At 48.1% G+C, this 23,266-nt stretch overlaps 1 protein-coding gene across 5 annotated transcripts; it reads right to left on the bottom strand.

Annotated features, from left to right (window-relative positions):
* Positions 1 to 164: 164 nt before the first annotated feature.
* On the bottom strand, positions 165 to 22,285 carry TMEM61 (transmembrane protein 61). Of its 5 annotated transcripts, none has more exons than XM_081915321.1 (3): positions 22,267 to 22,285; positions 2,299 to 2,724; positions 165 to 880 (listed from the first exon to the last, which is right to left on the bottom strand). In XM_081915321.1, the coding sequence occupies exons 2-3, from the start codon at positions 2,649 to 2,651 to the stop codon at positions 589 to 591; spliced, it is 645 nt and encodes a 214-aa protein (XP_081771447.1). In that variant the 5' UTR covers positions 2,652 to 2,724; positions 22,267 to 22,285; the 3' UTR covers positions 165 to 588. The 5 variants fall into 5 exon arrangements, with proteins under 5 accessions (XP_081771447.1, XP_081771443.1, XP_081771446.1 ...); XM_081915317.1 differs by lacking the exon at positions 22,267 to 22,285 and adding an exon at positions 18,264 to 18,417; XM_081915320.1 differs by lacking the exon at positions 22,267 to 22,285 and adding an exon at positions 18,108 to 18,206.
* Between the last annotated feature and the right edge of the window lie 981 nt (positions 22,286 to 23,266).

The following is a 23,266-nucleotide window of genomic DNA, read 5'->3' as shown; positions in this document are numbered from 1 at the left end:
GAACCCTCCCCAAAAGAAATCTGCTTCACAAGGTTCCCAACCCTCTGGAGGTGATTTAAAGAAGCTGGAGGCCACAGGAGAGGAAGAGGAAGTTTCATTGCATGCACTTTGGTGTTCAAAACTCAAACATGTTTGCCTATACCCCCGCTATGCATATAAAACAATTCAGAATTGATAGTAATTTTATTAAGAGCATTTCAGAACATTTTCAAAATGTCATATATCCACAGCCTGGTTACCCAAATTCGCTGTGTACTGTCCTTAAAGGCCTGTAACCTATGAAAGCAGTTCTTTCATTTAGCGGAAGTTTGAATTTTCTATGCACTTAGTATGTGCTTCTGAAGCATCATTCTCGGCACATGAAGCATTGTATTCACATTAGTCGCACACTAAAAAAAGCAATGTCGAGACTGACCTCCGACAATTCGGCGGGGACCCCTACGAAAAGACAAAACAGTTGTTCGTATTTTTAATAGCTATTTAGCTTTTCCACTCCAGCTTGCCACAAATAACTAATTTAAGAAAAAGGCAGGTGTCAGCTCAAAAGTAATCTAGAGATTCCCAAGACAGGTGAACCCGATCCCAAGATCATCCGTCGCACGAGCGAACACTCTCATAGCTAGGAGGCGGAGTGTCGCAGGCGACGCTCGAGTCGTCCCACGATGCTGACTCCAGCCTCGGCAGAATATTCCGGAACAAAACGCTATCAGAGGAACTGCGCCTACGGCCGGCATGCCATGTGTCATTTTCGTCCACCACTTGATACAAGGGGGGCCCGCTCTCCTTCAGGCTGTTGGGCTGTGTGCTGTTTGGGACGTTTTCAGCAGGCTGACAATTCAAGGCTTCTTCATAAGAGGGAATACTGCTTGGATCCCAGGTGCTGAAACAAACCAAGGCAAAATAAAAAAACAATTAATCATTATTTTTAAAAAGAGGTATCTCGATGCAAAATAAGGTTTGCAAGGGCACATGCAAGCAAGATTAATAATTTTAGCACAATTAGTAATCTTTCCACTCCACAGTTAGTTATTATTACTCCATTGTAGTTATTACTCTTGAAGTCTCAATGTCGAATGTAAAGAGAGAGAAGAAGAAGAAAAACCCACCACCCTCTTTCATGTGTTCCTCAAGGACAATGTCACACATGACGTGTAAATGCAGGTGCAATTCTATGCACACTTACCTGGGATATGCGTCTTATTGACCTTATTTCTTAGTGGGTATATACAGGATTGCACTGTGGGTCTCTTGTGCACTATATAAGAACATAAGAAGAGCCTGCTGGATCAGGCCAATGGCCCATCCAGTTCTCAGCAGATGCTTGGTGGGAAATCCAGAAGCAGAGCCTGAGCACCAGAGCAGTCTGCCTTCCTGCAGTTCCCAGCTACTGGTGTTCAGAAGCCTATTGCCTCCGACAGTGGAGATGAGACACAGGCATCAGGGTTAGCGGTGACAGACAGCTGCATCCACCACAAATTTGCCTAACCCTCTTTTAAAGGCATCCAAGTTGTTGGCCATCGCTGCCTCTTGTGGGAAAACCCACATGAATAGGTACAGACAGTGCTTTTTTCTGGGGGGATGCATACCCCTAGACATTTTGTGAATCTAACTTTGGCCTCATTGAGTAGGAAAATGAGAGTTGGAAAAATGAAAGTACCCCTAAACATTTTTTAAGGAAAAAAGCACTGGGTATAGAGAAAGCACAAGAGAATTTTCTTTAGTCGAATGTACCTTCTGTGGGTATATTAGAATTACACAGACAGGAAGTGCAAAAAATACTAATAAATGCATACAACATCAATTTAAGTGAAGAATTTGTCCCTGCATCAGATGCTTCCAGCACTTTAGCAGTACCCGTAAATTACGGAGACTTGTGCCCTTTCACAATATTTAGAATATCAAGTGTCAAACTTGACCACATTCCCACTGGTTAATGTGCATTTCATGGGCCACTGATCATCACCAGGCCGCAGCGATTACTTTTTCCATTGTGCTTTGCTAAGCAAACATGGCTTGCATACAGGTGAAACTTTCACATAACCTTTGATCATTTGACTTCCCTTTTCTTTTCCAAGGGGTAAAGGGTTTATGTGTGGGAAGCAACAATATACTGAGATCGCAGAGTTCACCTTCAAACAGTGCTAGCCAGGGAAAATGCTAGCAAATGGAAAAGCAGCAAATGGAAAAAATGATACCAAAAAGCAATATTTTATCTTTGTATATCACAGGCATTGTATCCTAGTTTTAGCTGAGCATCAATCTACCCCCATCAAGTTTGGGCGCAAAGATCGTGCTGACCTGCAGGTCTGTTTCTCAAGAGGCTCCACGGTGGAGTAATGAAGGTCCCTTGAAAAATGGTACTGATAGCGGCGCGAAATTATCCCTGCATTGGCTGACCACAGAAGGCCAAAAAGGAGGAGGAGACCACCAATTCCACAGCAGAAGAAGCTTATGGACCTGAGCAGTGCATTAGATGAGGAAGAAGAGCTTGCCACTGGTCCGACCTCTCCATCAGGCATGATCTTTGGCTCACTGCTAGATGGGGCGGCTCCCATCTCACCATCACTCCACCAAGCAAAACAGAGAGTCCCCGTCACCAGCAGGATAGCTCCAGTGATGGTCACTCCATGGCGCAAAGTAGCACTTGCCATTTTAAAAACAGAGGCTGCAGATACAGGTCATCTAAAGTTTCACCAGGAAATAGGTCTGATGTCCTGATTCATGCTGGGGGTGAAAAAAAGGGAAGGGGAGAAGAGAAACCATCACAGTGGGAAAAGAATAGGGGGGAAATAAAAAATACAAAGCATGAACTGAGGACAAGAGGAATGCTGTCCTTCCAACACACAAGAAGCAACGTAATGGCCTGTTAATTATTGCAGGTAGCAGTTTTTGTCACCACTTTTCATTAAACGTGCTGCTGCCGTCCCTTCTGTCAAACAGACCACGGTTAAAGCAAACCATTTTGCTTGTTACTATGTTGTGTATTCTTGCGTTTTTATATTGTAAACTGCCTCGCAATGCTCAAATGAAGGGTTCTATAGAAATGTAATAAATAATAAATAATAACAATGACTGATCCTTCTGTGTGAACATCAGCCAATATCTGACTTTGGGCATTTCCAGACTAGCACTGTTTTCAATCACATACTGGCAAATTCGGGTGGCCCAATGAAAGCTGATTTGGCCATCTTGTTCAAGAAACCCACTGCCCCCAATATTGGACTTTTTGTGATAAGGAAAGTGACAGGAAAATGCTCTAGAAAGTATGGGATAACAACTGTTTGATGCCACATGGTATAACCTCCCCACAAACAAATCAGAACAAATGTTCAATGCCATCTAACCTCCCTGGAAACTTAGTGCAAACAAGTCAGGAGGAATGCTCAGTAAACAGGTCATCTGGAAGCGACCCCAACCAGGTTCCAATCCTAGATTACCACTGAGCTTGCCCAGGCATTTATTACTTAGAGTGGTGCTTAAATTGCATGTGCCTATAGTCCTGACTCACTGTTTTAGCTGCCCTGCTGAATTTTCATCTGTGAATATATTTTATTAGTTTCTATGTACCTGGCCCTGGGATTTTATTTTCTTTTTACTTGATAAAGGGTGTGTTAGAAATCCTAAAGAGTTTTGCAGTCCACTACTAAAATTCATTGTGTGGAACAGACTGGACGAGTATGAAAAAACCCTAATCTACTGACTCCCATGGGAGGCAGTGACAGGCACCATCTTGGATGCCTTTACAAAAGGATTGGAGGACAAGCCTATCAATTGCTACTAGTCATGCTGGCTGTGTTTTACCTGCACCGTCCCAGGCAGGTTGCCTCTGCATGCCAGTTGCTGGGAATTGCAAGGAGGCAGATGTGCTCCTGTCTTGTTTGTGGGCTTCCCACAGGTATCTGATTGGCAACTGTGAGAACATGATCCTGGACTTCGATGGATCATTAGATCAGTGTTCCCCAACCTTGGGCCTCCAGCTGTTTTTGGACTACAATTCCCATCATCCTTGACCACTGGTCTTGCTAGCGAGGGATGATAGGAGTTGTAGTCCAAAAACAGCTGGAGCCCAAGGTTGGGAAACACTGCATTAGATGGACCAGCTCATGCATAAGAAGAACCTGATTCAGCAGGTTCTTCTTATGCATGAGCTGAAGGCCACTGCCGTTACCAGCAGATTCACACATAATGGCAACTGACTACTTGTCGTCTATTTATGATACGAGAGCCATAACTCCCAGGTCTTCATAATTCCATAATTATTGATGCCACTCATGCTATCTAGGTTTTGGAGAGGAGGCTGCACAGGATGTACCCCTAGATCTATGGTGTAATAATCACTGTAATTGCACAGTTGAGTCGATAACCATGCAAAAATGAATATGCTTTGTATGAATCAGGTGTTAATCATAATATGCAAGGTTTCGAGTGAAGGGAAAGTGCAAGATGAAATGGGAGAAAAACGTATTCCGAGGACTAAGTGATTTAGCAATTATCTTAAAAGGCGTACAAATTGTATTGCTGCGGGGAGCCTTAAAGATTTGTTTGGATATTAATTTTTTTCATTATAATTTTCTAACACCTGCAACAATTAGACAATGCACAAAAGATTGCAGTATTTCAAAGCGTGGCCCAGTCTGAAGGTTAACAGCAACCTATGAAGAGAGAAAGGGGAGGGAATTGTTTTGATAAATCTCTAGGAGTGAATAGCCCTGTGTTTGTTCTGAAATATGCAATCTCAGATCTGATGCAGAGGAAGAAACCTAGAAACTGGGATTAATTTGTCATCTTCAGGATGAGTGGAAACTGCACTTTTCACATGAGCTGGGCAAGCTAATTGGGAAACTGAATTACGAGGCAGTGAAAGAAATCCTGGATGATCTTATTCATATTTAATGAAGAGATGTGATGAAATCAGATTTATTAAAGCTGCAGACAGATTGGATGAATCTGAAGTGTATTAATCTAGTGCCTCTTTCAGCTTTGGGGAATGCATCCCTGGCACAGCTCAACGATTCTTGAATCACATAAACATGGGACTCCTCTGGAGCTGATTCTGTCCCATATGACATGGCCAAGTCAATGGTCTTTGTCAGGAGTGCAAAAACAAAAATGCCTAGCCATCGCTGGTACCTAAAAAGCTGGATCTGGGGACTGGTATCTGGGCTGCTGCAGACGTTACCTCCAGACTCCCTTAGCAAGCCTGTTCAGGTCTTTCTCTCTACTCTGAACCTGGCTAATTTTTACTAAGATGTTCTAAAGATGCTCTAAATTTTGGATCCTTGGTGTGGGCCAGGGAGTCTGGTGGCCCTCCAAGTGTTGATGGGTTACAATTCCTACCATCCCTGACCATTTGGTCATGCTGGCTGGGGCCAATGGGATTTGGAGTTCAACAACGTCTGAATTCTGGAGAGCCACAGGTTGCCTATCCCTGCAGTAAGGTTTCCGTACTTTATGTCAGAAAGAAATTGAGAGGGGAGATGGGGATTACTGTCAGGGACCGTCAGGTTTGTACCTTGCAAGGTCAGCAGAACTGATGCATTGTCTGTTGCACTCTCTAAGGTCCTGGAAATACACCTCCCAAGTCTAAGAAAGAATCTCCCGCAGCACCAACAATTATATTAGTATGTGCCCCTGTGGGAAATGGTGGCATGAGACAACAGAAGACAAGCAGTCCCAGAAGACATTGCCTTGTGTGCTCCTGCTTTTCAAAAACCTGAACAGCCAAAAAGGGGTATAGCAGAAATAATAATAAGGTGGTAAGATTGTCTGATATTCAAAGGTTCTTTGGAAGACAGGCAATAGATTCGAATCCAACCCCTAGAATGGAATAGTCCTATGATCAACAAGTCCCAAATGTAGAAGGTACTATACTTGTGCAACTGGGCTTCCCCCCTGCTCCCCCAGAAACAGCTTGGGGAAGGGTCAGGAGAACCCTGAAAACAGCACAGCAAAGAGGAGAGGGGGGCTGTTCTGTCTGGCAAGTTGAAAAGTTTGCACTGACAGAATGTTCGACAAAGCACAATGCTGAATTCATCCCAATATTTTAAAATTGCTGCAACCCACCCTGGTCCCTTTTGGTAAGTAACTGAATTAATAATATTCAGATATGCTGCAAATATAAAAGAGATGCTAAAATGTGAGCTACCTTTGTTGCTCGATCCAAGATCTAGCTTCATCGCTGTCAGGGTTTCTGGGAGAGAAGAGGAGACGGAGAGCGAGTGGGAGGAGGGGCAGAAGGATGAGGAAGAAGATGACGGAATTCTGAGGGAATCCACGAGTCTGAGCAGCGAGTCAGAGGATTCTCAAAAGGGGGTTACCTTAATCAAGCAAAGGGGAGGAGAAGGGAGAAGCGGAGAGGAGCCCAGTGGAAGACAGAGGAAGCAAGAGACGTCTCAGCCGGAACGGAGTAAAGGGGGTGGAGTCGTCAGCCTCTCGGAGGGAGCAGGATTAGGAGAGAACAGAGAGAGGGGGTTGGAGCAGGGTGTTCAGCCGGAAAGGGTGGAGAGCAGAGCAGGGGGTGGTGTAGCGGTCGAAAGAAAGGTCAGCAGCAACGTACGCGCGCCAAGTTCAAACGTAGAGGCGCGCGGAAGTGGAGAGAGCTCAGGGGAGGAGCCCGGCCCTAAAGCCAGAAAGAGGGGGGAAGAGGCGGCAGAGGATTCAGCCTCAGGCGAGTCACGGAGAGAGGGAACCCAGGGGGGCAGGAAGACCCTGCGGAAAAGAAAGGAGAGGAAGAGGTGGTCTAGAGCCAGGCTATTAAGTTGGTGCGGAAGAGGGGAGGAGTCAGAGGGGACTTCAGCGGTCTAACGTGGCAGACGTACGGCCACAATGCTGAACTGTATGAGAAGCAGAAATCTTCAATAAACTTTTCCTGTAAATAAGCTGCAACGGAGTGAGGTCTCTTGTGAGCTGGGACCAGTCCTGGGTGGCCGTGACAGTAAGTCCCCTCTCTGAAAGCAAAAATTTTTTTTTGCGAAGCTCACGAACGGGAGCAGCCATGAGCGCTGAGGAGCAGCTGGTTGCACTGCGGGATCAGGTTACCGCTCTCACATCGGCAGTCATTGCTTCGCAGAAGAAGAATGACGACTTGGAGAAGACGTGCCAGGATTTGCAGGCAAGGTGGGAGCGCGCGGACAAGGCGGGGGCCCCAGGATCCAGAGCGGAGGGCATTGCGCTTGGACGAAGGGGGGGTGCCCTAGTTCCGCATTTTAATGGCAACTTGCAAGACTATCCCAATTTCAGAGCGGACGTTGTATATGCACTGCACTTACTCCGTCACGATTTTAAAGATGAGGAGGAGAGAGTGGGGTTCATTGTTTCGCACCTGCATGGGGAGGCCAGGGCTTGGCTACGCAATTTGTGGCGCGAAGATGGACCGGCCCGTCGCGATTCAACTGCGTTCATCAAAGCGATGGATTCTTGTTTTCAATCCTCTGTGGATGTGGACATTGCGCGCCGTCAAATGCACGGGCTGAGGCAGGGGAAAGCGACTGTGCGCCAATACCACTCTAAATTTTTTGCATTGCTCACCGCCTTAGATTGGCCAAAGGACAGTAAACCGGTCAGAGATCTTTTTTGGGAGGGATTGAGCCCCCCCATCAAGGATGAGATCGCTAGGGGGGACAGACCCCAGACCCTAGAAGACGTGGTGCAACGGGCTTTAGCTCTTGGAATTCGACATGAGGGGCGTCCGTGGCACGAGGAGGACGGGCCCCAAGCGCGTGCGCAAGCAAAGACTCTCCCTTTTGTGCACAGGGACTTCAGCCGTGCGCACCCCTCGCCAATGGGGAAGGACAGAGAGGAGCCAATGGAGATTGGTGGTGCTAGGGCTCAGAAGCCATCCCAGAGCCCTGTCCCTGGTGCAGCCAAAGCGCAGCCTCCTAGAGGAACCAGGAAGTGTTACATCTGTGACAGTGCGCACCACATGGCGAAAGAGTGCCCCCAGAGGCTCCAGAAGCACACTGCGGCGCTGGCAACTGTAACAGCAGAGGTGCAACCAGGGGAGCAGCTTCAGGGAAACGACAGTGCCTGGCTGGAAGCAGAGCTACTGGGGCTCAGCCAGGCGGATCTGTAGACAAGCCCCCAGCATCACTGCAGAGCGTGGACCCTTTGCCTCCCAAACCGGCAGTTCTGCTCACAGCAACACTCCAGTTGCCTGATGGGAGACTCCTCGAGGTTCCAATAACGATCGATTCGGGAAGCAACGCCGACTTCATGGGACTGCAGTTCGTTAAGCAGCACAACATGGCGCTCCTGCCTGCAACGACGCCTCTGAACGTGGTCACGGTGGACGGCAGGAAGTTGCTGGGGGGGCAAGTGGTGCAGCAAACCCCTCCCATGATGATGCAGATTGGCAACCATCGAGAGCTTATTAGTTTCAATGTCACCCACTTATCGGACACACCCATCGTGTTAGGCATGAGTTGGCTGGAGAGGCACAGTCCCGCGGTTGCGTGGTACCAGAGGCAGATCAACTTTTGTTCATCGTATTGTGCTCAGCATTGCTTTCAGACCGATCAGGGAGGAGAAGCTGAGCAGCCATTGCATCTGGGTATGGTGCAAACAGTGCCTCACAAGTACCAGGACTTCTTGGAGGTTTTCTGTGAGAAGGAAGCTGACAAGTTGCCGCCTCATAGACCTTACGACTGCGCGATTGATTTAGTGCCAGGGGCGCAATTGCCTGCTGCCAAGCTGTACTCCATGTCGGAGGACGAAATGCAAGAGCTTCGGGAGTTCATAGACCATAACCTCAAGCGAGGTTTCATCCAGGAATCTAAAGCAGCGGGAGGCAGCCCTGTTTTCTTTGTGAAGAAGAAGGACACGCCCCAAAAAAGGCTTATAGTGGATTACAGGTTCATCAACAGCTTGACTAAGCCCAAAGCTTTCCCCATGCCCAAGATTGACGACCTTTTAGCGACCGTCAGGAGGGGCAAGATTTTCACCAAGCTGGACCTACGTGGAGCTTACAATCTCATCCGCATCCGGAAAGGGGATGAGTGGAAGACCGCCATGTTCACCCCTCTGGGCACATACGAATACAGAGTCATGCCTTTCGGCCTCCAAAATGGCAGCCACGTTTTTCAAGCATTTATGCACCACGTGCTAGCAGGTCTCCTCTACAAGAAGTGTGTCTGCTTTCTCGACGATATCCTGATTTTCTCGGAATCGCCGGAGGATCACGATAAGGACGTGAGGGAGGTCCTGCAGAGGCTGAAGGAACACAGGCTGTACGCCAAGTTGGAAAAGTGCCAGTTTGATGTCAGAGAGGTTGATTTCCTTGGCTACAAGTTGTCCGACGAGGGACTGGCCATGGACAGGGCTAAGGTTCAAGCGCTGTTGGACTGGAAAAGCCCTCGAAATCGGAAAGAGGTCCAGAGGTTCATCGGCTTTGCCAATTTTTACCGCAAGTTTATTAAAGGTTTTGCGAACGCGACGGCGGCGATCACTGACACCCTCAGTTCCAAGAAGAAGAAGTTCGTCTGGACCGAACAAGCGGAGCGGTCCTTCCGGACGCTTAAAGGTCTTTTCGCCTCCGAAGAGCAGCTGCTCCACGTGAATCCCGGCAGACCCATGCGGGTAGAGACCGATGCGTCAGATAGAGCGGTTGGGGCCGTTCTTTTGCAAGAGGATTCGCAAGGCAACTGGCGACCGGGTGCGTTCTACTCCCGGAAGCTCAGCAAGGCGGAGCGCAATTATACCATATGGGACAGGGAGTTGTTGGCCATTCATGCAGCTTTCAAAGCGTGGCGACACTTCTTGATAGGAGCCAAGCACACGGTGCAGGTCCGCACGGATCACAAGAACTTAGAGTATTGGCGGACGGCTAAGTTGCAGACCCAGCGACACATGCGCTGGGCGGAGTTCTTTGCGGATTTCGACTTCAAAATAGAATACATCCCAGGAGACTCCAATGTTATTGCAGACGCGCTGTCCCGAAAGCCGCAATACTTGGAGGAAGCAGCTCCAATCGCAGCAAAGCACATTTTCGCACCGCAGGCGTGGACGTGCGCTACCATCGCAGTCGACCTGGACGCGGTGCGACGCGCGTTGCAAAGGGATCAGTTTGCACAGTCTAAGATGGAGGAGCTACGCGGAGGGTCGCGATACACCGATGAGTTTCAATTACAAGATGGACTTTTGACTCGTAAGGGTGCCCTTTACGTGCCCACCGACGATCTTCGAGCCAAGGTTCTGCAACAGTTGCATGACGCCCCTAGTGCAGGCCATTTCGGCAAAGAGAAGACGATGGAGTTGGTGGCTAGAGACTTTTGGTGGCCCCAGATGAGAGGAGAGGTGGCGGACTACGTCGCCAGGTGTGATATCTGCCAGAGGTCCAAACCGGTGCACCAGAAGCAGGCGGGATTGCTAGAACCGCTGGAGACACCGCAGCAACCATGGGAGAGGGTAGCGTTGGACTTTGTTACAGACCTGCCCAGCTCCAGAGGTAAGACGGCGGTGTTAGTGGTGGTGGACTTGTTCACCAAGATGGCGCACTTCATCCCTTGTGCCAAGGTGGCGACGGCAGAACAGACCGCAAAGCTCTTCATCGATCACGTCTTCAGAGTGCATGGACTTCCGCAGTCCGTCTTGTCCGACAGGGGGCGCCAGTTTGTTTCCACTTTCTGGCGAAAGCTTCTGGGCATCTTGCACGTCAAAATCAACCTGACATCGGCGAGGCATCCACAAACCAACGGTCAAGCGGAGAGGGTCAACGCGATCATGCAGCAGTACCTGCGGTGCTACGCCAACCAGCGACCTGCGGCGTGGGTGGACTATCTGCCGATGGCTGAATTCGCCTACAACAACACGAAACACGCTTCCACCGGGGTGACGCCTTTCTTCGCGAACAATGGCCGTCATCCCAGAACCTTCCCGAGATTTGCGGCACCAGGAGGGGGGGGGCCTCAAGATGCCGACCAGTTTGCAGCGGAGTTGCAAGAGGTGCACGAGGAGCTGCGGAGACATTTGGAGCTGGCAAAACAGGCGTATAAGGTGCAGGCCGATAAGCACAGGAGGGCGGGAGAGGACATCCAGGTTGGGGACTGGGTGTGGTTAGCAGCCCACGCGATGCCGGCCAGGTCATTGGCCAAGAAGAAGTTAGGACACAGGCAGCTAGGGCCATATCAAGTTGAGGCTAAGATCAATCCGGTGGCTTTTCGTCTAGCCCTTCCGGAAGGTTCCAGGGTGCACCCGGTCTTTCATAGGTCGGTGCTCACTCCCTACAAAACCCCACACAGGTTTCAAGAGTCAGGAGCACCCCCAGAGCCACGTAGGAGGGCGCCTGAGAGGGGGGAATCGCCAAGACCAGGACCTCTTAACGAGGTCACAGAGATACTGGACTCGAGATGGGGGGAGGAGGGAGTTGAATATTTTCTCGCCAGGGAGGGCACACCAGCCGCTGCTAATAGTTGGGTGCCAGGCTACGAGTTAGACGAACCCCTTTTGAAAGAAGAGTTCCATGCACTTTTCCCACATAGACCCATGCCAGCTGAGTACTTTGATGACTGGCTTTTCACACCCACATTGTCAGATAGCACGTTCAGGGGTTTCTCTTCCCCCGAGGAAAGAACACCAGAATCAAGCCCGCCCAGGGGATCGTGCTCGGGGGTGGACACGGAAACCCCTTATTGGTGGGAGGAGCAGCCAGAGGAGGAATGGCGTAAGAGGTGGCTGATAGGTCCTTGGCGGGCAGCACCGGAGGAAGTAGCGATGGAAGCAGAGACTGAGAAGCATTTGGGGGAAGAACCCGACTTCGAATACGCTTACACAGAACTGCCAGCAGAGAACATTGACGTAGACGGCCTGTATCCTGAGCCTACCCCCGAAGAGCCGCAGTTTCCACAACCGGTCCCCGGCGAGCGGGAGGGGGGAAGGGGGGGCTTCGAGGGGGGGATGGATGTCAGGGTTTCTGGGAGAGAAGAGGAGACGGAGAGCGAGTGGGAGGAGGGGCAGAAGGATGAGGAAGAAGATGACGGAATTCTGAGGGAATCCACGAGTCTGAGCAGCGAGTCAGAGGATTCTCAAAAGGGGGTTACCTTAATCAAGCAAAGGGGAGGAGAAGGGAGAAGCGGAGAGGAGCCCAGTGGAAGACAGAGGAAGCAAGAGACGTCTCAGCCGGAACGGAGTAAAGGGGGTGGAGTCGTCAGCCTCTCGGAGGGAGCAGGATTAGGAGAGAACAGAGAGAGGGGGTTGGAGCAGGGTGTTCAGCCGGAAAGGGTGGAGAGCAGAGCAGGGGGTGGTGTAGCGGTCGAAAGAAAGGTCAGCAGCAACGTACGCGCGCCAAGTTCAAACGTAGAGGCGCGCGGAAGTGGAGAGAGCTCAGGGGAGGAGCCCGGCCCTAAAGCCAGAAAGAGGGGGGAAGAGGCGGCAGAGGATTCAGCCTCAGGCGAGTCACGGAGAGAGGGAACCCAGGGGGGCAGGAAGACCCTGCGGAAAAGAAAGGAGAGGAAGAGGTGGTCTAGAGCCAGGCTATTAAGTTGGTGCGGAAGAGGGGAGGAGTCAGAGGGGACTTCAGCGGTCTAACGTGGCAGACGTACGGCCACAATGCTGAACTGTATGAGAAGCAGAAATCTTCAATAAACTTTTCCTGTAAATAAGCTGCAACGGAGTGAGGTCTCTTGTGAGCTGGGACCAGTCCTGGGTGGCCGTGACAATCGCCAACAACAGTTTCAAAGGAATATCTACCTACCTGCTGGGTCTACAAAATGTGGGTGAGTCAATCCTTCTTAAATCCACTTGAAGGATTATACGGGGCTTAAGCCGTGGTACGCTGCCTGTCTTAACAACACCAAGTAATTAACCTCACAGAGACAGTCTGCTCACAATAAATTGAATTACAGGATCAGGCTCCTTGCATACCACACATTTTGTGGGATGCCTCTGTGGCCACCAGGATCAAAGCCAAGAGATGCGACTCAACCATTTTATTAACTAAGATGCTTCAGTCAATGCTTTCCCCCTTCAGGCCCCTCTCCACCAAACAAAGAGGGCAAAAACAGATCATATTGTTATGAGTTTGTGGGTGCCAGACACTTGTAATCCTAGCCAGCTAATCAAGGGAGGCTAGCTTCCTGATGAGGTAACTGGCCATTAAGAGAGCAAAGGAAAGGGCTCTGTGCCAGATGTAAAATGGGGGGGGGGGCTTCTTCTCCAGCTCTCGGATAGTTAGAAGGACAAAGCTGGGGTTTGAGGGCAGAGTTTGCTGTGATGTGGCCTAGAAGAAAAAGTGGCAGGCTGGAAAAGCAGAGAGAGAGCGAGAGAGCACCATGGCTGATTTTTGCTAGAATCCACGGCTGTGGCTATGGGAGAACAAGACCCTTTGGGGACATTGATGCTGTGAGCCCCTCCATCGCAGGCTCAGGTTGCATATATGTGTGAACAAACCATATATCATCAAGACACTGCCGTCTCCACAGTGCCCCGTTCCCAAAAGGAAACACAAACCCTGGGCGAGCGCATGGAACCCCTCAAATCTCGCACCGCTTGGAGATTGGGGTGGCACACAGCAATATATTATATCATTTACAGACTGGAGGAAAAGCCATAGAACCCAAGCCTTTAAACACTACATAAATAAATGTGGAGGGATTGTGATGATAATTATAATAAATGCCCATTCTTTCTCTCAAAGAATACAGGTCCCTGTAGTTTGTAAAGAATTCCTGGGAATCGTAACTCTTTGAGGGGTAAACTACAGTGCCCATAATTCTTTGAGGTAAAGAATGATGTTCTTTGACTGTGTTTTAAAGGTATAGTGTTGTGGACACAGCCTGTTGGTTACTGCTAACACTTTGCATGCCAGCAGGTCCCAAGTTCAACCCTCCAAAAACAACAAAATCAGGTGGTAGTAATGGGGAAAGATCTCTGCCCAAGATCCCAGAGAGCGTTTGCCAGTTACAGTGGACAGTAGGCTTGGTGGACAGTCTGAACTGGTATAAGGAGGGTGAAAATATTGATTAAGAAACCACAAAGAGTCATGAGAGGAATCCATCTTTGTGGACAGGAAGGATGGTGACTCAGTCAGGTATGAGAAGTTAGAATCGGAGAGTTTTTCTACGAGTCAGCTGAAGACCAGCTTGCCATTTGTTTTGCATCTGAGGCAACACAGCGAACACTTTCCAGTTCAGCCTTCTAGGATGATTTTTGTGGGGGAGGCTAACAGCTTAACGCAATTTTTATCGCTTACAAAATAATAAGGGAGATTGACAGTTTCATAAGGGGAAAAGTCCTCTCTTCCCCCTTGCATAAAAGCTGCAGCAGTGACATTTTCAGCATCCTCAGCCCACGCTTCCAGAAAAGGAGGAGGGGAATTGTAGTGGATCCCTCCTCACACCAATGGCAGCGAGATCAAATCCCAAAACTTATCAGCGCGATCCTACACTTACTTCACAGGTCAGTTCTACTCAATCCAGGGCTTAGTTGCTAAGTTACATGTATTTAGAACTGCACCTTTACAGTCTTGTTTCAGCTATTCCTTACCCTCATAGGAGACCTGCATTTTTTAATTTATTTGTATTTTATCTTGGTTTCACACACACAGAGAGAGCTATCCACACACATACTCATATCCATGTGTTTTGTTAGCTGTCTTAGGCAGCACCAGATGAACAGGAAGGGTATACATTTACTAAAATACATAAATACAAAGGCTGAGAAAGTTCAAAGCTTTGAAAAGATATGGAAAGGGAGAATACTGAAAAACTGGGGTGGGGGTGGGGGTGGTAAGAGCATCCTTGAAAGGGGCTGCTTAATGGCAGGAATGAAGTGCAGGGGTCCACAGGTCTTCACTTATATGTCAATAGACTAGCTAGTAAGGCTGCAATCCTAAACCCACTTAAGCTGGGAGTAACTGCCATTGAACTCAATGGGTCTTACTTCTGAATAAGGCTGCCGCTGCCAGGCTTCCATTCCAAACACACTTACTAAAGAACACAGAGCATAGCAAGACACTCACAAGCAAGACTTAAGTTGCAGAGTGTGGGGCCTCAGGCTCAGGGGTGGGTGGGAGACAGCCCTCTAAGCTTCTCTATCTGATTCTTGGGACTCTCCCAAACCATGCACCCTCCCCAGCCACACCCTTTCTGCCCAGGCCTTTACACCACCCTTGAGTCTCCTGGACTGGCAGGAATGTGTCCCTGAACTGGGACTGGACCTTTCGCTTGGCCAAGTAGGATGTGTGTGTGTGTAAGATAAACTAGCCTCTGCCCATTATTGCCTCGTTCCCCACCCAGTACTGGCAAGGGCCCACCAAGGCCAAGGTTATTGAGAGGGGAACACTGGCGGCTTCTAAATCAGCATTCAGATACATAACGATTTGGGCTGATCGGGGGCATAGGAAGGGGGGTGCAGGGGGCGCAGTCCGCCCTAGGTGTCATCCCTGAGTGACAAAATGGCACACCAAGGGGGGCGGCACTTACTGCGGGGCCTGGCCTGCAGTGCGCCTGAGCCACACATATCTCCTGGGAGTGACACAGTGGCTCAGGGCCCCGCGCTGCCCAAAATGGCAGCGTAGGGCTTGTGTCCGCCTGGCAGACTCCCTAGGCGGATTGCTGCAGCGCCCCTGTGAGTTGCTTGCCCCACCCCCGTCGCTCTGGAGGCTGGAGCAGCTGGCTATGCCCCTGAGGCTGATGCCTTTGAGGAAAGAAAACTTTTCTGCCACCAGGCAGTACTTTTTACACCTACTAAGACTCCCCTCCTGCCGCAAATTCTTGATGGAAGTAAACTTAAAAAGTTTTCAAGGGCAGGGGGTCCCAGGAGAACATATTGAGCGCGCCTGGGTTGCACTCAGGCTTCCATAATCGTTATTACAGGCATAGGCAAACTCGGCCCTCCAGATGTTTTGGGACTACAATTCCCATCATCCCTGATCACTGGTCCTGTTAGCTACGGATCATGGGAGTTGTAGTCCCAAATCATCTGGAGGGCCGAGTTTGCCTATGCCTGCATTATTAGTTATCACTTTTCATCAGCTGACAATTACTTGAAATGCCACTCCTGTGGAGGCATTTTTGGATGGGTTTTGTCATCTGCCTGTTCTACGTATTGCCCCGTCAGAAGCAACACATTGCCACATTCTTTTCTTGATCTCAAGGAAGAAGAAAAACCTTTGCTTTGGGAGAGGTGGAAAGTGGAGGCGGAGGGCATGCTGGGGCTAACATATTGTGTAAAATATAGGAGCTACCTTAAAAAGAATCAGGCTATGAGTTCCATTTAGCTCAATGTTACTGACACGGACTGGCAGCACCTCCCAGAATTTCACTCAGGAGTTTTCCCCATACCTACTTGGAGATGATGATGAAGAAGAAGAAGAAGAAGAAGAAGAAGAAGAAGAAGAAGAAGAAGAAGAAATCATTTATACCCCGCCCATCTGGCTGGGTTTCCCCAAACCAAAAACTGAACCTGGAAAATTCTGCCTGTAAAGCAAGGCTCTACCACTGAGATACTGCCCTCTTCTAGTGTATGGCTTCTATAAACAGCTACAGGATCCTTAATATGTAGGGTTATCCCCTCAGATAACACCATCCCAGCAGGGGAAACAAAATATTAGCATGCACAATTCTTTATTTGAGGTCTCGCCAGTGTTAGAAACAGAGATATGAAAGCTAGGAGCTAAATGGCACCTTAAACCTAGGTTATGGGTGCAACAATGGAATGGCTAGGCACACTTTTTTATAACAAGAATACAAAGCTGAAAATGAATGAACTGCAGCTAAAATTTTTCATGTGGTTTCGTTCTTCCCCTGCCCACTCCTCTAATACTCTTAGGACGGTCTCTTCTCCAGCCTTCAGAGAGTAGCTGGAGTGGGGAGGCAGGAAAAGGTCCTCCTTTCCTTCCACTCTGCAGTTTTAGTCTGAAATCTTAGGCGCAGCACTGCTCCCGGAGCTCAGAACCTGCTCGCACTGATGAAATTCCCTGTCACAAAATGTGCCTAGAACAATGGGAGTTTTGAACACTGGGTGTTCCAATCCCACCTTTTGCCATAAAACCGTCACAGAGCAGATCACACAAAGCCAATTACAGATAATGAATCCAACATACCTGGATACATCAGAATCAAACTGAACTCAATCTGCATGCTCCCCCACCACCCATTAGGTACCTGAAACAAACTAAGCTTCAGGTGGCTTACCTGTGTAGGTATAAGCACTGAGCAGTGATGAACCCTCCTTTCTCCACTACTGAGGATACACCATTTATGCAAGTTCAGAATATTGGATATATTCAAGTACACCATGCAAGCACCTGTGTGCTACACGTTTGGGAACCCTAGCTCTATATTTTACTAATTACAGCTCTGTGAGATGCTTTCTGTTACAAGTGTGGACTATTCTTAATGGGAAATGTCTTGCAGGAATAGATCTAAAGTCACTGTGTGCATGGCAGGGAAGGAAGAAGAGATCTGGTCGATCCAACAAGCTTAATAGTTGTTGCAGGGTAAGTGCACAGAACAAGTTGTGCAGAATGTGGTCGAGAGGCTCCGCTAAGCTTTATGATTCATCAGCAAACAGATTAAACTGGGTTTATACAAATATGGGTCTAAACTGGCTCCACCAGGCTCGAGGATCGCACTCTTTACTAAACAAAATCTAAGGACGCGAGATTCTTGGCTCCTCCGTCCCACTCAGAAAACGCAAGTGTGATGATGGCATCTTCCCCCGCCAATCTTTCTGCTTTCTGCGTCCATCCAACGCTATTAGCAACCGCAGAAATACAGCAGGGAGGCGAAGAAGCGCGATGCGAAAGCACCCATCAAGCCTAGATGGAAATGGGTTCTGTATCTCCCCCCCCCCCTTCTCACCCGCCCCAGCTGTACTCAACTCTTACAAAGAAAATGCACTGGGCTTTTAAGATACAGGATGAAAAAGCTCTGTTAATGCTATTATCATCTCCGCGAGTACCGGCTGGAAGCAAACATGCAAAACAAAAAACACACACACAAACGAATGAGGCTTCGAGCAAAATAATCGTGCTTGCAAAAATAAAATAAAATAAATTGCCAGAGTTGCCACTGATCTGGGAGACTTGCAGACCATTCTGAATCCCTTACTGGTTGCAGCGTCAACGACGGCTAACTTTTAAACGATTCGAGCCAAGGGCAAGGCGCAACTACCGAAGCGGCTGGTGCAACGTAGCAAGACAGCGTAGCATCGCCTGCAACGCCCCGCGCAATCCAAGCGTGCTTCAGCAAGAGATCGAGCTTGCGAAGTACGCGTGCAACTCCTCGTCGCGCTTTGTCCCCTTGCAGCCTCGGCCCTGCCATACTTACTTCGCTCGGCGGCAGCTTCGCGGGTTTCCCCCATGCACTTCAAAGGCAGACAGCGCAGCCGTGCAAAAAGGCGACTATCCCGAGGGGCAGAAAGAGAAAGCGCCGCGCGCGCAGCAGCTCGGCTGGCGAAAGAATGCCGCCTTGCAAACGCAGCTCCCGCGAGGAACTTGGGTTTAGCAGCAGCGCCCTCCGGAGGACAAAGGGAGAACTTCCCCCGAAGTACACCTGGACGTGTTTTCTGCCAGTCAGGCGGATGGCGGTGGTGATAACGCCTGTTTCTGGCGAGTGCCTCGCATCAATCAGACATGAAGAGGAAAGGAAAAAGGGCAGCTGCCAGAAGGATAAGGAGGTGCTCGGCTCCTACTCCTGTCAGCCCCAGCCAGACCAGACATTGGTCTGGGGTGATGGGAGTTCCCAAATGCCCCTGGAAAAGTTTCTTTCCAAAGTTTCCCTCTTTCCCTACCATACTAAAAGACCACACGTCTTTGGTAAGTTTAAAAATGGTTCACTAACAAACTCTCCGGGTTCGATTGCTTCAGAAAGTTGCACAGGGGCAGTTAGAACTTGGCTTAGTTATGAAGTAGTGAAAGTTCCTAAAGTACAGTGGTACCTCAGGTTACAGAAACTTCAGGTTACAGACTTGGCTTAAGAACTTTGCTTCAGGATGAGAACAGAAATCGTGCTCCAGAGGCGTGGTGGCAGCAGGAAGCCCCATTAGCTAAAGTGGTGCTTCAGGTTAAGAACAGTTTCAGATTAAGAATGGACCTCCGGAACGAATTAAGTACTTAACCTGAGGTACCACTGTATTGGCATATAGGAACTCAAGAATGGCTGGTGAAAGCCATGTGGCTGCGCTGGAGCAACCAGCTCAAACCTCTTCACACTATGAGGCTCTCAGGTAGACTGGGGGAGAACAAAGGCTTGGTTGCCTCCCAAGGTGAGGGGAAGTGGACATAGCTAAGCCTGGCAGGACTGCTTACTCTATGGTATTAACCTCTTCATGTGTTAATTAAACTTAATCATGTTGCTTATATGAGGCTGGTAATCCCATCATTTGGCCCTACACTGCAGGTTCCAAGCATCTTTGATGGGACTGAAAATAAATAAGAAATTTTGGGGTTAAAGTTATTAATGTAATATAAAATTTTAAAGAGAATAAGATATAAACCAATCCCAAAGTTATTTCACTTGGTAGATTGGATGGGTGGGATACTATCTAAACACAAACAATCCGTAGGGAATAAGTTAACTTCTGCTGAAAGATTAGTTGGCAAAAGGCTGGAAGAAACAACTCCCATTACTAGAATGTAAGAATAAGCACATAATAGTACATAATATTAATGCCCAAGATTCCATATTATAAGAAACTTTGGAAAGGATAAACACAATGATATTAAAAGTAACTATGTTGGTCCATAAGAAAAAGTCCATACCAGGGCAATATCTTTATTACGCCAACAAAAATGTCATAAAATAGTGTACAGTACATGCTTTCAACAGCATCTCCTACCCACCACTATTAAGTTGGGTCCTCCACCACAGCAAACCCTCCCCCCACCCCACCAGCAACAGTTCTCTCCCCCAGCCCAGGCTGGCAAATCAGACAAGTGGTCCATCAAACTCAGTACTGTCAACACTGACTGCCAGTAGCTCTCCAGAGTGAACCTGGGACCTTCTGCATGCAGTGCAAAAGCTCTGCCTCTGAGCTAGGGCCCTTCCCCTGCAATGTGTTGTGTGTCATCCTAATACACACAGTCAGCCATCAAAGGGATGGGGAAGGCAGAACTGCCCTCAAAAGTGTTAAACCAGGACCATATTCTCGGTCACTTACTATATGACAAGCCAGAGAGAAGGCTTCATGTTGCATAATCAAGCGTTCTACTCAGCAATAATTCTTACAGCTTTTTTAATAGATCTAAAGGACTCTGCCTCCTGAAACTCATATACTGTACCTTCCCTCCCTGCAACCTTCTCTGCAGCAAAGAGCTCTATTTTGGGAAGTTTTGTGTGACAGGCATTATCTCAGGCCCTTGCAGTGATGAATTGAACGGGGACACAAATGCAGCACTTTTTCCTCCCTCCTTCCTTTCACCCAGCTCCAACTAACTTGAATTTATAGGAGGGGTTTCCCCACCCCCAGGGATCAAATGCCTCATATGTATCAGTTTAGAGGAAGGGAAGCGGCCACAGACTACCCTTGCAAAACTTATTTCATAAAAGGAGAATAGTGTAAATAAGCAACCTCAAGAAGAGTCTTCGTTGAACTGACAAATCTCCAACTTGTGAATGCTCTGTTTCCATGGCACAGATGCAACCACTAGGACAGGAGTGGGCAAACTGCAGCAGCCCTAGGGCCACATGAGGCCTTTAGCCAAATTTTATGTGGCCCTAATTTCAAAAGCCCTCTGTATGCAATCAGCTGAAGATCTGGGTGGAGGGAGGGAGGTAGCAGAAAGAAAGTGTGAGGAAAGGAGTCGCCCCACCCACTTTTGGTTTCGGGCTCTGCCTCCCTGGGATTAAAATATAAACATATAAAATATTCCACACTGTGCCAAGCAGCATCTTTACAGAAACTCCACTCTACGCCACTGCATGTTTCCCCTTGTCCTCTATCACCATTGGTCGAGTCAGTGCTGATTTCTGTGACCTCGCCAATGGAGGACATCTTTGGGTTGTTATGGATGAGCACAGCAGTGATCAAGAGGTAGAAGTGGTCACCACTATTTCAGCGAATGCTGTCACCCCCAAATTGGACAAATGCTTTTCATCTAATGGCCTTCCTACTACTGTAAATAGTGACAATGGACCACCTGTTCAAAGTGTGTAATTTCCTCATTTTTCAGACCATCTTGGATTCAAATATCAAAAACATTGCCTCTCGTTGGTCTCAAGCAAATGGGGAAGTTTAGAGATTTATGAGGACGCTTGAGAAAGACTTATGAATTATCACAGCAGAGGCAGCCAGTATAAAACAAGAACTGTTTCCATTTCTCTGAAGCTCTGAAACCATACCCTCAGAACTTGCATGGCACCAGCTACCATGTTTGGTGGAAAGGTAAGGACAACATTCGCTCAAATTGACTTCCCACACAGGGATGCACACTGCACCAACGTGATAATAAGGCAAAGCTTGCAATTAAAAAGTATACAGACCAATGCAAGCGAGACACAGTACAGTAGTGCCTTTCATAAGGGAGAGAGGGAGGTGATCTATGTTAAGAGCTTTGCAACAAACTTTCAATGCCTTTCAGTCCTGTTCCATATGAAATCACAATGATAAATGGCACAATGGTCACTGCAGAGGCGTGCTCATAAAGTCACAAACCATTTCATAGCATCACTCAGATTCAAAGACCTTACGATAATGATGACTTCAGTAACTTCTCATCCACCACTCCTGCTGCCTGGAACCCATCAACTCCATGCATTCCAGAGCAGTGTTAGAAACAGATATGAAAGCTAGGAGCTAAATGGCACCTTAAACCTATGTTATGGGCGCAACAGTGGAATGTATAGGTGCGCTTTAAAAAAAAAACAAGAACACTAAGCTGAAAATGAATGAACTGCAGCTAAAAATTTTCATGTGGTTTCGTCCTTCCCCTGCCCACTCCTCTAATATTCTTAGGAGGGTCTCTTCTCCAGCCTTCAGAGATTAGCTGGAAGTGCGGAGGCAGAAAAAGGTCCTCCTTTCCTTCCACTCTGCAGTTTTAGTCTGAAATCTTAGGCGCAGCACTGCTCCCGGAGCTCAGAACCTGCTCGCACTGATGAAATTCCCTGTCACAAAATGTGCCTAGAACAATGGAAGTTTTGAACTCTGGGTGTTCCAATCCCACCTTTTGCCAAAAAACCGTCACAGAGCAGATTACAGATAATTTGTAATAAAGCCAATTACAGATAATAAATCCAACACACCTGGATACATCAGAATCAAACTGAACTCAATCCACATACTCCTCCACCACCCATTACGTAACTGAAACAAACTAAGCTTCAGGTGGCTTACCTGTGTAGGTGTAAGCACTGAGCAGTGATGAACACTCCTTTCTCCACAACTTGAGGATACACCATTTTTGCAAATTCAGAATACTGGATATATTCAAGTACACCATGCAAGCGCCTGTGTGCTACACATTCAGACAGTAGCAGGAAGTAGGGAGGCAGAAAAAGGCCCTCCTTTCTTTCCACTTTGCAGTTTTAATCTGGTATTTTAGGCCCAGAGCTCAGAAACTGCTTGCGCTGATGAAATTCCCTGTCACAAAATGTGCCTAGAACAATGGGAGTTTCAAACACTGTTCCAAAGATCTCGCAAAGTGTCACCGGAAGCCATCACTATGGATCCCTGGCAGCAGGGCTGTCACAACCCTGTAGGTTTCTGCTGCCTAAGGTGGGCTGCTTCACTCTGCCCCAAGCTGGCTCTGTTTTGGCTGGCCCTGCCAGTTGGCGTATAAACAATGATTTTGCAAAGAAGTTTAAAAGGGGAAGAAGGGAAGCAGATCTGGGGCTCAGAGTAAAAGACCCAGAGTTCAGGCATTATTTGTTGTGGCAAGGGGAGAGGCTGCTCTTTGAGAGTGACACACACACACACATACAAAAAAAAAGATACACACTATTTCGTGTATAGCTCTGGAATGAGATTGTGGCATATTGTTATCATGGAATGTGGAAAGTGCTCTGATGGAGTAAGATTGCAAAATATATTGTGCGCACGCCCTTGGTTTGGAAGGTTAGCAAAACAATACATGACTGCTGGTAAGAGAATGCTTCAAGTAATTATTTATGGAACTCAGTGTACTCCTGAGAGTACACCAAGTAATTTTTCAATAAACCAGTGGTAACAAGGCTGATCTGAGCAATCCTTGAAACTTTAGCCTTAACCTTCCAACTGAAACTCAGACATAAGAAGCAGCATTTCTCCTCCAGGGGGTGGGGGGAACCAGGGAAAGAAAACAAATATGTTTTCAAGTTGCTTTCTGAGACAGTGGAGACACAGGTAGGCAGCCTGA

This window comes from Podarcis melisellensis (assembly GCF_964234715.1).
Source record: "Podarcis melisellensis genome assembly, chromosome: 6".
Lineage (NCBI taxonomy): Eukaryota > Metazoa > Chordata > Lepidosauria > Squamata > Lacertidae > Podarcis > Podarcis melisellensis.
This window is presented reverse-complemented; position numbering and strand designations above follow the sequence as displayed.